General features: G+C 36.5%; 2 protein-coding genes across 3 annotated transcripts in view; both read left to right on the top strand.

Annotated features, from left to right (window-relative positions):
- LOC107752881 (transformer-2 protein homolog beta-like) overlaps nucleotides 1–4,925 on the top strand; it is a 7,068-nt gene extending 2,143 nt beyond the window's left edge. The window contains exons 3-8 of one of the 2 annotated variants that reach the window (XM_016568950.1): nucleotides 1,587–1,752; nucleotides 1,843–2,031; nucleotides 2,693–2,808; nucleotides 2,964–3,062; nucleotides 4,317–4,390; nucleotides 4,578–4,925. In XM_016568950.1, coding sequence (XP_016424436.1) covers nucleotides 1,587–1,752; nucleotides 1,843–2,031; nucleotides 2,693–2,808; nucleotides 2,964–3,062; nucleotides 4,317–4,390; nucleotides 4,578–4,588 — 655 coding nt within the window. In that variant the 3' untranslated portion in view covers nucleotides 4,589–4,925. Of the gene's footprint in view, nucleotides 1–1,250; nucleotides 1,753–1,842; nucleotides 2,032–2,692; nucleotides 2,809–2,963; nucleotides 3,072–4,316; nucleotides 4,391–4,577 lie in introns of those variants that run through there. The other variant, XM_016568949.1, reaches the window with a different exon arrangement.
- A 1,375-nt stretch (nucleotides 4,926–6,300) lies between these two features.
- LOC107752879 (insulin-like growth factor 2 mRNA-binding protein 2) overlaps nucleotides 6,301–15,341 on the top strand; it is a 67,840-nt gene continuing 58,799 nt past the window's right edge. The window contains exons 1-2 of the mRNA XM_016568948.1: nucleotides 6,301–6,865; nucleotides 7,917–7,977. Coding sequence (XP_016424434.1) covers nucleotides 6,691–6,865; nucleotides 7,917–7,977 — 236 coding nt within the window. The 5' untranslated portion in view covers nucleotides 6,301–6,690. The remainder of the gene's footprint in view (nucleotides 6,866–7,916; nucleotides 7,978–15,341) is intronic.

Here is a 15,341-nt window from a genome sequence, read left to right as displayed (position 1 = left end):
TGCAAAAGTGTTTTTTTTTTTAAATTTTTTATATGTATAACATAGGGAAGCAGTTGTGTTGCTTTTGATTAAGTCCAAAATTGCATGTCATTTGAAACTCTTGAAATGGCCTCGTGGCTCAGCTACTAGTGGAATTCACAGTACTCCGAGTCGGCAGAGTGGAAGTCACACCTGCTGCTTTCCGGTTAAAAGTAGAAATGGTGTTTAGGCCAAATTTTAAAAATGTTCCCCCACCCAGGACTACGATTTTAAGCACTCTGCAGTTTGACATGTGTTAGTAGGAACTTGATATATAATGAAATTGAAGCTGGAGGTTCTGGTCTGTCTAAGAAGTTTAAGACAGGACTCATTAGTTGGTAACTTGATAGACTCCAAGTCTGTTGCCTTTTACGTTGCTCTTTTTCATTTTACTCCATACTTCTGCAGGTCTCGTTCCCATCGGAGTTCTCGCCGACATTACAGTCGTTCCCGTTCACGCTCTCATTCTCGCCGGCGACGTTCACGCAGCCGGGAAAACAAGGGTTTTCATCCTTGTTCTTAACTAATAATAAACTTGTATAGAACCTTGTCACAAAGTGATTTACAATTAAAAAAAAAAAAAAAAAAACTACCGGAAGGCAAGTAAAAATACTAGTAAAATTTATATTATTGTAAAACTGTATTATTGGGTTTCTTTGTGTGTCTTAAAAAGCCTTCATTCACCCTTCCACAATTTAAGGCATTACAAAGGGTCTTAAATCAGAGCAGAACATTTTAAATTCATAAATGTAAGGCATTAAATATTGCATGCATTGCAAAAAAATAAATATACCTTTTACTATACATTTACTTGGGACATAAAATCATTTACTTGGAAGTGTAAAATGAAGTCTTGAAAAATTCAATAACATTGGGTATGCTTAAAACAAGAATAAATAAAGGCGTATGAATAACAAAGGCATATGAAAACTTGTTCCCTTTTAAGTAGATTTTTATGAGTCAATTGGCAGATATCTACTTGTTTTAATAAAAATAAAAAAAAGATTTAATTTTGATCAACTTTACCGTAAACAAGACTGAAATGGATTCGTATCATTAGTTTTTAGGGGGGTAAGAACCCTATTGTATTTGAAAGATTTTTATTTTTCTGCACAAAATGAGTGTTTGTCCCCCCCCATGTTTGCAAAAGTGTTTTTTTTTTAAAAATTTTTATATGTATAACATAGGGAAGCAGTTGTGTTGCTTTTGATTAAGTCCAAAATTGCATGTCATTTGAAACTCTTGAAATGGCCTCGTGGCTCAGCTACTAGTGGAATTCACAGTACTCCGAGTCGGCAGAGTGGAAGTCACACCTGCTGCTTTCCGGTTAAAAGTAGAAATGGTGTTTAGGCCAAATTTAAAAAATGTTCCCCCACCCAGGACTACGATTTTAAGCACTCTGCAGTTTGACATGTGTTAGTAGGAACTTGATATATAATGAAATTGAAGCTGGAGGTTCTGGTCTGTCTAAGAAGTTTAAGACAGGACTCATTAGTTGGTAACTTGATAGACTCCAAGTCTGTTGCCTTTTACGTTGCTCTTTTTCATTTTACTCCATACTTCTGCAGGTCTCGTTCCCATCGGAGTTCTCGCCGACATTACAGTCGTTCCCGTTCACGCTCTCATTCTCGCCGGCGACGTTCACGCAGCCGCTCATACAGCAGCGGACACCATCGCCGCCGCAGTCATAGTCATTCTCCTATGTCCAACCGGAGACGTCACCTTGGAGACCGGGTGAGACAATGAGTCAGTTCCATACCTGATGTTTTTTGCAGTATTTTTGGAGCGCTGTATTGTGATCTGTAAAGTTTTCTTCACCTTTAGACAAACCCAGACCCAAACAGCTGCCTGGGAGTGTTTGGCCTGAGCCTGTACACCACAGAGAGAGACCTGAGGGAGGTCTTCTCCAAGTTTGGCCCTCTGAGTGATGTCAGCATTGTGTACGACCAGCAGTCTCGGCGCTCCAGGGGTTTTGCTTTTGTCTACTTTGAGAACAGAGAAGATTCAAAAGAGGTGAATTTTCCAGCTGAATAGTAACATGCAATTTAGCTGTGAAATATGATCAGTTAATAAACTGCAGCTGTCATTTGTATGAATTTCCATAAAGCGAAAAGTTGTTTTTGTTCATACAAGAAATGAGAATGCTCTGCCTTTGCTGAAATCACTAATTGACCGTTTTAAAGGTTTTTCCAATTGCTTGATTTTGAAGGTTAAAGGAATATTTCACCCAAAAATACGAGTCCTCTATCCATAATACTGCTTTCTCCAGTAAAAAAACCTGTTTGAACTTTCATTCTGATGATTCTGATTCACTACAATGGATCCATTGGTGAACAAGTAATGCTAAATTTATCCAAATCTGTTCTGATGAACAGATGAAGAACTCTAGATCTTTGATAGCCTAAAGATGAGTAAATGTTCGGCAGATTTTCATTTTTGGGTGAACTTTAGTTAGTCACTTGTATGCTTCTGTGTATTGATTGTAGTATTCTGCATAATTGAAAACACTGGTTTGTCAGCAGCAAAGTTGCATTTTTTTTTACTGTTTTGAATGTACTGTTCTCGCAGCTATTTTATGTCCACCAATAGAGACATACCTGGGATTAATGTCCTTAAGCAGAAAGAATATTGTTGTGTGCTCAGTATGGGTTATTCTGGTCTCTTTTGGTTTTAGGCTAAGGAGCGTGCAAATGGTATGGAGCTAGATGGCCGCAGAATCAGAGTCGACTACTCTATTACCAAGAGGCCACACACACCTACTCCAGGAATATATATGGGCAGACCAACATAGTGAGTCAGATTCCTTGCAGTCTGGTTAATCACACACTCAAATAACCCATCTGAATGTTCTAGATGATAAACACTGATAACTGAATATTTCTCTCATGGTAAATAGTCTTGATCAGTGTTGTGTATATCAATGATCATCTTTTTCTCTTGTGCAGTGGTGGTGGCCCGAGTGAAAGCCGTCGCCGTGATTCCTGTGATCGAGGCTATGAGCGTGGATATGATCGCTATGATGATCGTGACTACTACAACAGCAGGTCATACAGGTGATCCCCTATTGTTCAACAGTCTGTATGTGTTTGAAGTGACATCCTGCATGGCTCAACAATAAGGAGTCCTCTCTGCTGGGCCAGTAGATTAGATTTGTGCTTAACCAGCTGATTGTGTTACTCATTTCACTACAAAACATTTTATGTTATATATGCAGTATAATGTTAAACACACTACCATGCCACCATTGTTTTTTTTTTTTAAGTAATACTTTTATTCAGCAAAGATGCTTTTGATTAATCAAAAGTGATTTATAATGTTACGCAAGATTTCTACTTCAAATAAATGCTGTTCTTTTGAACTTTGTTTAGTAAAGAATCCTGAATTAAATATGTTAAGCAGCACAACTGTTTTCAACATTGATAATAAAACATTTTTTTTCTTGAGCAGCAAATCATCAGATCATATATATATATATATATATAATGATTTCTAAAGGATCATGTGACACTGAAGACTGGGAGTAATGGCTGCTGAAAATTCAGCATGGTCATTACAGGAATAAATTGTTTTAAAGTGTATTAAAATAAAATTATTTAAAATTGTAATTTTATTTGACAATATTAATGTTTTTAAATATTTTTGATCAAATGCAGCCTTGCTGAGCATAAAAGACTTCTTTCAATATACATTTTCTTTGCAAAAATTTTGATAAATTTATTTAAGGTTTTTAATTGGTAGTAATATCTGGAGGCTATGCAGCTATAAATTCATAAATCTCTTTTGCTGGTAAAATGTTTTTTTATTTTTTATTAATTTATAATTAGTAAATGCTTACAGGAATACCACAAATAATTTTTTTTTTTTTTACCATTTTGACCATGCTTATCTATGTTAGAAAGCTAAATAACAGTACCATGATAACTTTTACAGAAATTATATTCAGTAGATTTTAGAAAGACAAAAATTTTAAAGTTTGTATGGCATATAAACAATATAAGATAATTAAAAGTAAAGTGTAGAGTTGATGAGCACCACTGGTTAAATAGGTCAAGTGACAGTCTATTCAACTAGCCTGAAACACTCACACACTTGCCCCCAGAACATCAGCTTATTCTTGCTGTTGAGCCCTGGTCCTACAGACTGCATACTATATCAGTTCAGTTCATACAGCAAGCTATTTTTGCTATATGCCTTTTAACTTTTAAAATGGTTTGCTATTGTACAGTTTTGAATGCTGTTTCTTTGTTGTGATCTGTAGATGCTGGCGTTTCCATTAAATCTCAGCTTTCTGTTCACAGGAGAAGATCCCCCTCTCCCTACTACGGCCGAGGACCATACAGGTCAAGATCACGCTCTCGCTCCTACTCCCCTCGTAAGTAATGCACAAACGCTACCACAATAAACTTCAATGAAAGTCACTTGTATTGATTCCCTGGCTTTATGTTTGAAGAGTGCTTAAGCTCAACACAGTGTAAGTGCTCTGGTGATTTGTGACACATGTATGTAAAAAAACAACAACAACAATAAAATATTTAGAAAACCTTTATTTGTTTTTACAGGTCATTACTGAAGTGATGTTTGACTCCTCTCGCCCTCTATGAAGATGTTGATGACAATGACATTGTTGATGACGTAGATGTTTATTTCTGGTGGCATGAGTTTGGATGGACTTTAAACTCAATCCCTTTGATTTCTTGCCTAAAGGTTTCATGTGTCTTTGACCGGTCTGGATGTTTCAGTAGTTTGAATATTTTTGCACTGTTGAATTATTATTTTTTTTCCCTTAAGTTTCCGATCTAATGCTGAACTTGCATTTATTTTATATGATAAAATGTCCTGCTCACACACCATTGTTTTGTGTTTTAAGCTTAGCAGTGGTCTTGCAATAAACAGCTTTATACCTCCCCCCAGATGTGAGCTTCTGCTTGAATCACTCAAAACATTGAAATCTATATGTTTCAAACCTAAATTGAAATCCTTGTCTTGAAATCCACCACTGCAGATTTATGGACAGCATATTTATGTAATGCATACAAATATTCTCTCAAGACATTTGCCTTGAATGCAGTGAACTTAATAGACCTATTGAATAGGAACGCTAGAACACCATTGCCTGAGCTCTGTTCCAATTTGAGTCCCATTACCTCAGAGAATATATTGTTAATAATAGGATCAACTGAAATACTTCTCCAGTATGTGTAAAAAATGTAGTTTAAACTACTCGGGGATTTAACATTAATTTGGACACAGTGTGGGTGTCTGCTTACAGCTGACCCTTCTGGGATTCCCTACTTTTACTGTACCTGGTTATTTGGAGGGATTTTAATTGGGTTTCTGAAGTTCTGAAATCAGTATCATTAATATATTTAAAGTGTTTTTAAACACCACAAACTGACGGTAACTGGCCCCAATTTAGACCTAGATTATGTTATGAGTAAAGATTAAGCTGTTGTAATGCATTGCTAGTAGGCACTGCTGCATTTGGAGACCTGTAATGTTGTAGGGTCTAAATTGGAGCTCTGATAAGTAATGTTTGAGACACTGGAGAAAACCCCAGTATACTGCAGTACAGAGCAATCCTGTACTGATGTATAGTCACTCTAAACACAGAAATCAGCAGAAGTAAAGGGGGCAAACATTTCAGACTTAATGTGAGAATCCCACCCAGATTAACTTTAAGAATACTATAGCAATGAATGAAATCATCTAGATTTTTTATATATAAATATATATATATATATACACACACACACCTATATAAACATGATTTGAGATTTTGCTCATATCAGTCATCTTTGGAAGTCTCTTACCACAGTCTGCTTAAGTGGAATCAATGCATTATATTCATATATAACGTTCAGGCTCCTCCTGAATCATAATTCCATAAGGTTTTTCCACATTCCTGTTTCTTTTCCATTGACATGGGCGTTCCCAGAGAAAGTCCCATTTTTCCCACAGCAGCTATTCTCTTTGGAGTCTGTGCTTACAGTTTTGCAGTCCCAATTATTAATCGTAGCTTAAATATCGAATCAAACTCGAAGAGCATAAACGAATATAAAACAAACATCGAGTTATTCTCACAAGTGACAGAGGAAAACGCCCATCAATCCACAACACCCTAAAGATGCCAATCAAGCTGTCATTCACACATGTACATAAAAAACTGCCTTTGAAAGTGGTTTAAATACGCATACATCCGTTTATTAACACAAGCTGAAGGGCTGTATGATCTGTCATTACAATATAATATTGACTTGAACAGACATTATTTCTCTGTAAGTGGATTTCTATGAACTAAACCCTCCAGTGTTACTCACTGAGTCTCATCATTATGCTTTATCCGATTATTTATGCTGGCAAATTGAACACCAGACACCAATCTCCATAAACACCTCAAAAGTGATTTTGTGATATTTAAGAGCGTTTTTATTTAGAGGCGGCGCTTGTTGGCAACAGAGTAACGTCGCAACGACACTTTTTTTCAGTCCCAGTAAAAGAGTTTGAGCAGGAACAGAGTTGTGTATGTAGCAGGGGGGGTCCGGCTGCATCTGGGGGGTTGACTGCTGATTTTCAGCACATTTATTTTTATTTATTTTTTCTATTTTATTTTCCTTACTTCGAGCTATCCATTGCACGCCGATATATCTGGACGTACAGATCTTCGTATAGACCATGAACAAACTCTATGTGGGGAATCTGAGTCCTTCGGTGACCGTGGAGGACCTGAAGCAGCTCTTCGGCGAGAGGAAGCTTCCCGTGACCGACCAGGTCCTGCTCAAATCCGGCTATGCCTTCGTGGACTTCCCCGACCAGAACTGGGCGATTAAAGCCATCGAGACTCTATCCGGTAAGTGCGTTTTTCACATCGCGGAAAGTCACGGTTATATATATCTTGGACTGGCATCGTAAAAGACTTTTTTGGAAGAGAAAAGAAAAAGTAACGCTCGCACATCAGCCGCGCGCTGCTCCAGTTCTTTACGCCAGCGGACCAGTGCGCGAATGAACGCCCGCGAGCTCAATCACACTCGCGCTGGCTTCCAACACGCGATACAAGTTAAATTTATGATAGAATTCTTTAAATACACGCTTGTTTCGCCAAGCCGAGGTGCTGAACGGGGGTGATTTCTCAGCCATCGGCCCATAGGAATGTATCGGATGGGTCTGATGCTTGGGTGGCAGGCGTAATTATTTTCCAGTTATTTTTTGTCTTGATTTTATTGAAAAGAAGCGAGCGAACTGAGCGAGAAGAAGGCGTCACATGCATGTTCCTATGGTGTCCAGGTATGTTTTAACGAGGTGTCTTAAAGGTGGGTGACGGGGGTCTGGAGGAAAGTGCTAATAAACAGGTAGCTGGGGGGACGGAGGTGAGATGCCAATTTTTGTGCTGCGCCAGGCCACTCATACACAACAGATGCACAGCACCTCTATATTCTTCTTTCACGCTCGCGAGTCGTTGTGCATGCAACAGAAAAGTACACATCCAAACCTACTTGAAGAAACGGGACAAATTTAGGCAGAAGAGTCTTATCCTTTGACCTCCCATTCTTCAAACTCTCCTCGTTGCTCGTATGTGGTTAGTGGGAGTGGAAATCATGGCTGCCCATTCTTCATATGGTATCAGCTCATCAAGCATTTCGCATAATATCATCAGGCATAATAGGAAGTGTGGTTAAGATATTACACCTTACATGTAGACATGAGAAAACTCACTACGTCGCCAGCGTGCATTTATAAGCACGAACTTGCACGTGTGATTGTATCCCACGTATTTACGTTGCACGCACGGTTGTTTGTTTTATAAATGTGATTAAAAACGCTGAAGTATTTATTTCAGCGGTGTCGATAATAAACTGGAGGAATGTAATTTTGTGATCATTTGTTTTGTTTGCTGCTCGCAGGGAAAGTTGAATTACATGGGAAAGTGATCGAGGTCGACTACTCTGTTCCTAAAAAACTAAGGTAAGGTAATAATTTTGCTTTATTTATATGCTTTTGCAGTGCAAAGAAGCATTATCTCTGCTGCATTTGGAAGTTGCTGGTGCAGTGTTTTTTGTCTTTGTGAAAATGTGATGTATAGGGAAAAGGAAATAAAAAATGTTTTGGTTATTTTGCATATTTGTCAATCAAGCTTAACCTTTATTTTTAGTGCTACGTTCTTCTTGCCTGTTCGTTTTATTTGAACTGTAATTAATTCATTTCTTGTCAGGGTTAATGAGCTCGTGATTTTTGCAGTTCATCTTAAGCATTGAAACAATGTGGCCTCAAAATACGCTGTTTTACCTCTAAGTTATAAACTGTAAAAGCGCTGTCTGATTGCATCAGGCGTAGAAGAGAATACTGATATTGGGTGTTTCCTTGCGTAATGTAGCACAGATTTTCCGTTTAAGAAGCTTTAAGAACACGCCGTGTTTACGTGCAGTAGATCCAGGTAGTGAATGCAAATATGGAAATAAAGTTTTAACCGAAACATATCTGAAATCTGATATTACGCCCTTTTCTTATGCTTGAATTGTACAAGAGCAAGATCATTGTGCATGACCTCATGGCGCGTGTTTAGGCCCTTCCGTGGCCCACGTGATTTCCCCTATAGGCCCTGCGTTTGTGTTCCACGGGAGGGCGGCATAGAAATGGCTAGAGAACAGCCCACAACCTTGAGATTTAAGGGTTTATGTGAAATTACATGTACAGACTTAGTTTATATCAAAAGCACGCCTGTTACGGCGTCTCATTGTCAGACAAGGCGTCACACACAACGCTTAAATCGAAAAATAAGGTTTCTGTAAAGATGCAAAAGCGTTATTTCGGAAAACATATTAATTACTGGTCTCTGGCGCCTCAGAGGGTCGCATGTAACTCGGGGAGTGTGTTGCATAAAGTGCGCAGTCAAGATGGCCAGTCTTTGATTTGGAAGAGTCGGCCATGCTGCTGCTAGAGTCAACCTAACATGACTGAAAGCAGCATGTACGAGCAGAACGTTTGTGTGTGCGCAGCTCGTTCTAGAACGTTTCACGCAGTTCTAGAATGCTTCTAGAATCTGAAGTGTAATCTGAAGCGAACTGGAGCGGCTCAAGTTACAAATGTGCGATATCTGGACGCATTTATGTCGCAATATAATCTTCACACACAAGGCGCGTATGTGTTAGATATGGTACTGCAGCCTCTCATGTCCATGTTGGCCGTGATTATAGGTATTTCTAATGTGTGTGTGTGTGTGTTTTTTTTTTTACCTCAGTGTTCGTTTTACAGTGCATAGTTTAGACATACTGAGCAATGCTATTATGCAGCATGCATGTGGCGTAGATATTCTGTGGAGCAGTACATACGTTTGTTATTGCTGTTGTGATTAATTACATTAACCTGGACACTGAAATGAGAGGTGTTATCGATATTTCACTGAATCCTTGGTGTATTCTGTGTTTAATGCTCTCAAAGGGTGTGTTTAGTAACGGCTGTTTTAATTTCCATGCTTAATTTATATATGCATACTGTAACGAGGTCTTCTTTAAAGGTAATTTTTCAAAGTAAATAAATTACGACTGAATCGTTTTCTCGTCACTAGCATTTAAAGAAAATGGCATTTAGGCGAATGAGCCAATATCTTATATATATGTGATTATTATTTTTTTTCATACACTGACTTGCTTGGTACAGAATTGTTGCCTTAATAATTATAATGTTTTTTAATTAATTGTTTTATTGTTTAACACTGGGATGCTTTTTTCTGTAAGACACAATGACATTAAATTCTTATGATGAACTGGTTTCTGTTAGAAGAGGCTAAATTAAAACTGCAAAATTAAAGGGACTAATTTAGCCCACATAAGTGAAAACATAGTTAGTTTTAATGTGCATTATGGTATATTACATTTGCTGAACAGACTTTACAATTTACAGAAATAATTAAAAACAAACATGCTTTTTATGCAGCTGATTTTTTTGTGATTTGTATTAAGTAGTTATATTATGGCTGTTTTTAATAAATATTACATGTAAATGCATTTTAATATAGCATGTAAAATAATGTTAAAATATAAATGATCACATGTAGGCTAGTGAATGACAAAATAGATAGTCAAAATAGATATGTTTTAAATGAGTATTGTTTTTGCCAAATTGCCATATTGATCTGTAAGTTATTAACTATTGTATGCCAGTGATCCATTATGTTTTCAGTGGCCAATTGTTTTTTATATTTTCACAAATCAAGCTGTAAAACAAGTCAGAACTGAATGAAAAATGCTTTTAAACTCTTTACCTTTTACATGAACATTTAGTCAGCTGTCTTAAAAGTTAGCCTATATACTTTTACATATAATTTTAACAAGTCAATTCAAAGTAGCACATAGGTAATTTGTAAGAATTATCAGACAGTTTATTTTCACAGGTTTTCTTATTTAAAAACAAAAATTGTAGCCTATAACTTGAAGATTATTTAAAAATATATTTTTGTAAATTGGTACTGAATATCTTTTTAGAACAGAAATGTCCCAGTATTTTTTCTGTGCATTTTGTAAAAGATCTATTGCAATGGTTATACAAAGTCTCTTGAATAGCAGCTGTACTTTCCCTTGATGTATGCTACTTTTAGATTGTTAAATTTTGGCTTGCATCAAGCAGTCCTTTACTGAGCAGCCTGTGCTCCTTTCAGGATTCTCCCTGTTTTCATGTGATCTTTTGTTATGGAGTCTTGTGTATTTGCAGTAAGGGAGTGGAAGCATGAAAACATAGAGAGCAGAGCAGAGCTGGATGTATGTAACAGATGACATTTAATGCTGTAAATAGTTTCAAATGTGTCTCCAGTGCTTCTAAAATATTGTTTTTGTCTATAATTATAATCTGCTTAAAATCATACATGTATACAGTGCATTGATAATGTTTTAAGCACATTATGGCATTTTTACAATTAATTCGGAAATGTTGACCAAATAACTACCATTTTTTAATTTCTTTTTAAATATGCCCACAGGTTAGATATGATTTAATAGCTTCTTTTTTTATATAGTAATTAACCATAATTCTTTAATTCATGTTCTTGTCATTGAAGTGACTATTTTTGTGTATTTGTTAATCTGGTTTCTTAAAGGTTTAAAAACATTTTCTGTTTTCTTTTGTCATGTGCTTAGGTGTGGTGGCAAGCCTGCTATTTTAATTATCTAGTTTGTTAGGAATAATTCAGCTTGTTATTGATCTGATAAAATGATTGTTATTTAGCCAAATCCAAACAATAAAATATGATTTTGAAGCTTGCAGAGCAAACATTCATATTTAAATTGTAGTGTAATGAACAGATATAAATTGATTACAGAAAATTTGGTTAAATTCAGAACAATAATGCATTTTTTTATTAATTTTGTTTTTAAATTGAGTGAAACTGTTACTGTATTATAGTGATGCTCTGTGAGTTTGACTTGATTATAGTTTCTACAATCAGATTATGTGTTGTGTAGGAATATTCATACTCTGTTGAACATAATGGATTTTACTTTTACATTTGACAGGCAGATTAAAACAAGTTACTCCTTTTGCTTTAATTCCCAATATCTCTGCTTATCTGTTTTCAGTTTAAACATTTATTTAAGGGTGTCTGTAAAAGGATAGATTGTAGATTTGATGGTTATATCTGGATGGCTAAAAATGATCCACCAAGTTCAAATGATTTTCTCTATTGGCTCGTGAGTTGAATAGATTGAGATGAAGGCTAAGAACAGAACTGTAGCTGGAAAAGTGGGTTATGAAGCTGAACTCTCAATAGAGAACTAGTCACAATCACAAAGCCCAGGGGCATTAGGATCTCAGAGATGAGGTCGGTTCAGTAATACCCTTTCCCCCATCACAGCTTTATTCATTGTCACTTATGGCAAACAAATGACCTATAATACTCTTTGTAAAATCATAAAATCATTGTGTGAAATCCTTAAAGATTATTAGAATGACTCAAGATTCTTTTTAAAGTTTGATGCACGCTTGAGTGTTTATTTCCTGAAAATATTATGCAGTGGATGTGATACTAAATATTAATATTCTTTCAAATTTGTTCTTTTTTTAGGTGCTTTTACGTTTAAGGCATCAGTTGAGACATTATTTGTTGTCATAAACACATCAGTAATGTTTAAACTCTGAGCAAATGAAATTCATTGCGTTGTGCTCTTCTCTTTTCACACGATCTGTAAAGCCATGCTCAAATAGAATATCAAGTGATTTGTTCTCTTTGAACTCAGTATTTGTCCAACTCGAGTCTCAATTTGCAGAGGTGTACAACAGGCATATTGGTTTGTCAGTACACTGTCTTACCTTGAGAAAGTGATTAGAGATGATCCATTTTGTTAATCTAGATCTTTTAAACTTAAAAAAAAGAGATCGCAGAAACTTTATGCACAGGTGTTTCTCCCTTAAAAGAGGGTTCCCTATTGTGGATAGAAATACACTGTCAATCAAGTGCAGTAGTACAAATAAATCTATTTAAAAAAGTTTTTTTATTGGAATGTTACTGTTACTGTACTTGGCTTTCCTCTATGCCTTCTGTAACCTTGCCTCACTTGAGATTAAAATATTGTAATGCATAATTCCTCATTTGTTAATCCCTTTATCGCTATAAAGGGGGCAGAGAAAAGAAAAGGGATTATATCATAAATTGATTTGAGAATGATTGTTGTAGAAGCTTTTATGCTGTAATCTCCTCTTTGGCTGCTTTCTTCACTGGCTCTTATCAAGTGTTTGTTTGTAGACTTGTGGGCTAATGATCATGTTTCTCATTTGTTGTTATTTATTAAAGAGAAGGTCTGTTTTGATTTTGTGTCAGTGTTGAAGTGTTTTGTGTCAGGTGTTTTTTAGTCATGTTGTATTTTCGTCAGTGGAGTGGATTCTGGCCTTTCGAGTGGCAAAGGGCTGACAGTGGTTTGTAGCTCATTTGCTAGCTGGCTTATTTGTTGTCATTTGTATGTATACCTTAAAAACTTTGTCTTTAACCATTCACATGGTGACAGGAAGCACTTGAAAGGTGGTGGACTATAATCTCAGATTGTACAGGCTCTGTTCTTTTGCGTACAGTAAATCTTCAGATTTAATCTCTGTCTGTCTAGATCACTGCGTTAAGGAAAAAGGCTTCAGTCTGGTTAGTGTGAAAGGCTTAACGTAAATGTACGCTGTTTCAAAACAAATCTGCAATCATTTCCTGCTTGTTTGAATTGAGGTTTAAAGGCGGCATGAAAGGAAAATTCACTCTATTTATTTTCTAAATGCACATTGTTGGTTTTATTGTGAGTGATTCATCGATGCAAAAAAATATTAACCAGTTTAAAATAATTGACCTCGTAATGTTATCAATGTGATCATAGAATCATAATCCGGTCAATCATAGATCATCCGGTAAAATGACAAACTTCTCTCTGGTGACATATGTTGAACTTCTAATTTAGTCCGCTTAAACCTCTCCCCTTTATTACAATCGATGCAAGCTTGCATCAGAAGTGATGGATAGAACCAAGGTACCGTTCTACTTTTGTTTTTTGTTTTCTTTTCAGATAATCCGTTTCACTCATGTGTGTCTCAAAACAAAAGAAAAGATCAGTCGCTACTTTAGTTTCACAACTTTAATTCTGACATTAATTTCCATGACATCTGCTCCTTTACACACACACACACACACACACAGAATTTCTAACAAAAAGTGTGGCTAGATTTTCCCCTATTTTTTTCTGATAAACTTTCACCATGTAAAAAAATTTCCAGCGCAAATGTCAAATTATAACATCTGGATTGTCCATCAGATCAGGTTATTTACAACAATCTTGTATAACATGCTTCAGTACTAAATTAAAATGTGCTTATATATTGTTTATCCACAAGTCATTTTCAATTAGATACACGTGCGCAGTAGGCTTGGCTTGATGGAAGCCTACCTTTGCAGAAGAGGACTGTGGGATATCTCAGCTGAGGAGGGGTGCTGTTGAGCGGCTGTAGCGTGAGCGTTCAGACATGGCACAGTGGCACTGCTTTGGGGTTTGTCTTATTCTTGGGTGGCATGGCAGGCTGGGGAAACAGGCAGCTGAGAACCCAGCAGGTGCCACGTCTTGCACTTCGGCCCTGACTGGCTCACTCTGTGACTGAGTGCCATTAGTGTGTGTGTGTGTGTGTGTGTGTGTTGGAGCAGTTGTTAGCCCCCAGCGCTGGTGGGATGGTGTCAGGCTTGGTCAGTACCACCTGTCCAGTACAACCTATTCTTCTGCTAAAAATTCACACTTGTGATACTATTCTGTGATACAAATAAAGGTTCCTTTGTCGTCCACTGAAGATGCCGGTCAGTTGAACTCGATGGCATTTATCTTGTCCTTCTGCGCAACTGTCACAAGAAATATGTGTAATATAGAGGAGCTGTAAATATTTAATTGCGGCTGCATCAAGGGCACGCTGCCTCATCTTACAGCGTTCAGAAGAGAGTGCACCATACTCTTAAAAGGAGCTTTTCCTCACCCAGCGGTTTTTGGAAATATTATCAGTGTCCCAGCTGTTCTAGCAGAACAAAGTTTATACCCAACAGTGATTCCAGCAGAATAATCCTATGGTTACCATGGAAACCAAATAGTAGTGTTTCTTTTTCTTTTTTTTCCTGAGAGGTCAAAGATGGAGAAAAAGATCCTGTATTATACATTGCATTTTGTAAAAGTGCATGTAGTTTTTCTTTTTTGGCCCAAAGGAAAATTGTATTACTCTGAGGTTGTTCTGTCAAAGCTCAGGAGACCTGTGGAGTTTGCTGTTGTTATATTTAAATATCAGCTTTGTCTCACAAGTTTATTATAAAACTCTTTAGGAGGACTCGAAACAGACACAACTGAGATAATTGTTGGTAAACTATGTAAGAATATAAAATTTTGCAAATTTATGGGTTTGATTCTCATGGAATTTTTTTACTGAAAAATGTATACCTTGAGTTCAGTGTAAGTCACTTTGGATAAAAGCACCAACTACACATATTTAAAATGTAAATAAAAGGTTAAATGACACTCATTTTTGTCCACATTTATTATTATTTTTGTCTACTGTAAGGAGCATGTTTGTATTTCTGAATTTAAATTAATTTTGGGTGTTCTGTCCAGATATCATAATGAAGAAAAAACAAATCTAATTAAAACCTTATGAAATAGTTTGGAATAATCTTTTATTATTTCTTGAAAAATATTTTAAAGGGGTCATATGATGCGATTTCAAGTTTTCCGTTCTCTTTGGAGTGTTACAAGCTGATTGTGCATAAATAAGATCCCTGAAGTAGCAAAGACTAAAGTCTCAAAACCAAGAGATATTCTTTATCGAAGTTAAGACTCTGCCAC

This window comes from Sinocyclocheilus rhinocerous, unplaced genomic scaffold, assembly GCF_001515625.1.
Source record: "Sinocyclocheilus rhinocerous isolate Xijiao unplaced genomic scaffold, SAMN03320098_v1.1 scaffold1252, whole genome shotgun sequence".
In the NCBI taxonomy this organism is placed as follows: domain Eukaryota; kingdom Metazoa; phylum Chordata; class Actinopteri; order Cypriniformes; family Cyprinidae; genus Sinocyclocheilus; species Sinocyclocheilus rhinocerous.
Note: the sequence above shows the minus strand (reverse complement) of the source record. Positions and strands in the feature narration are given on the sequence as shown.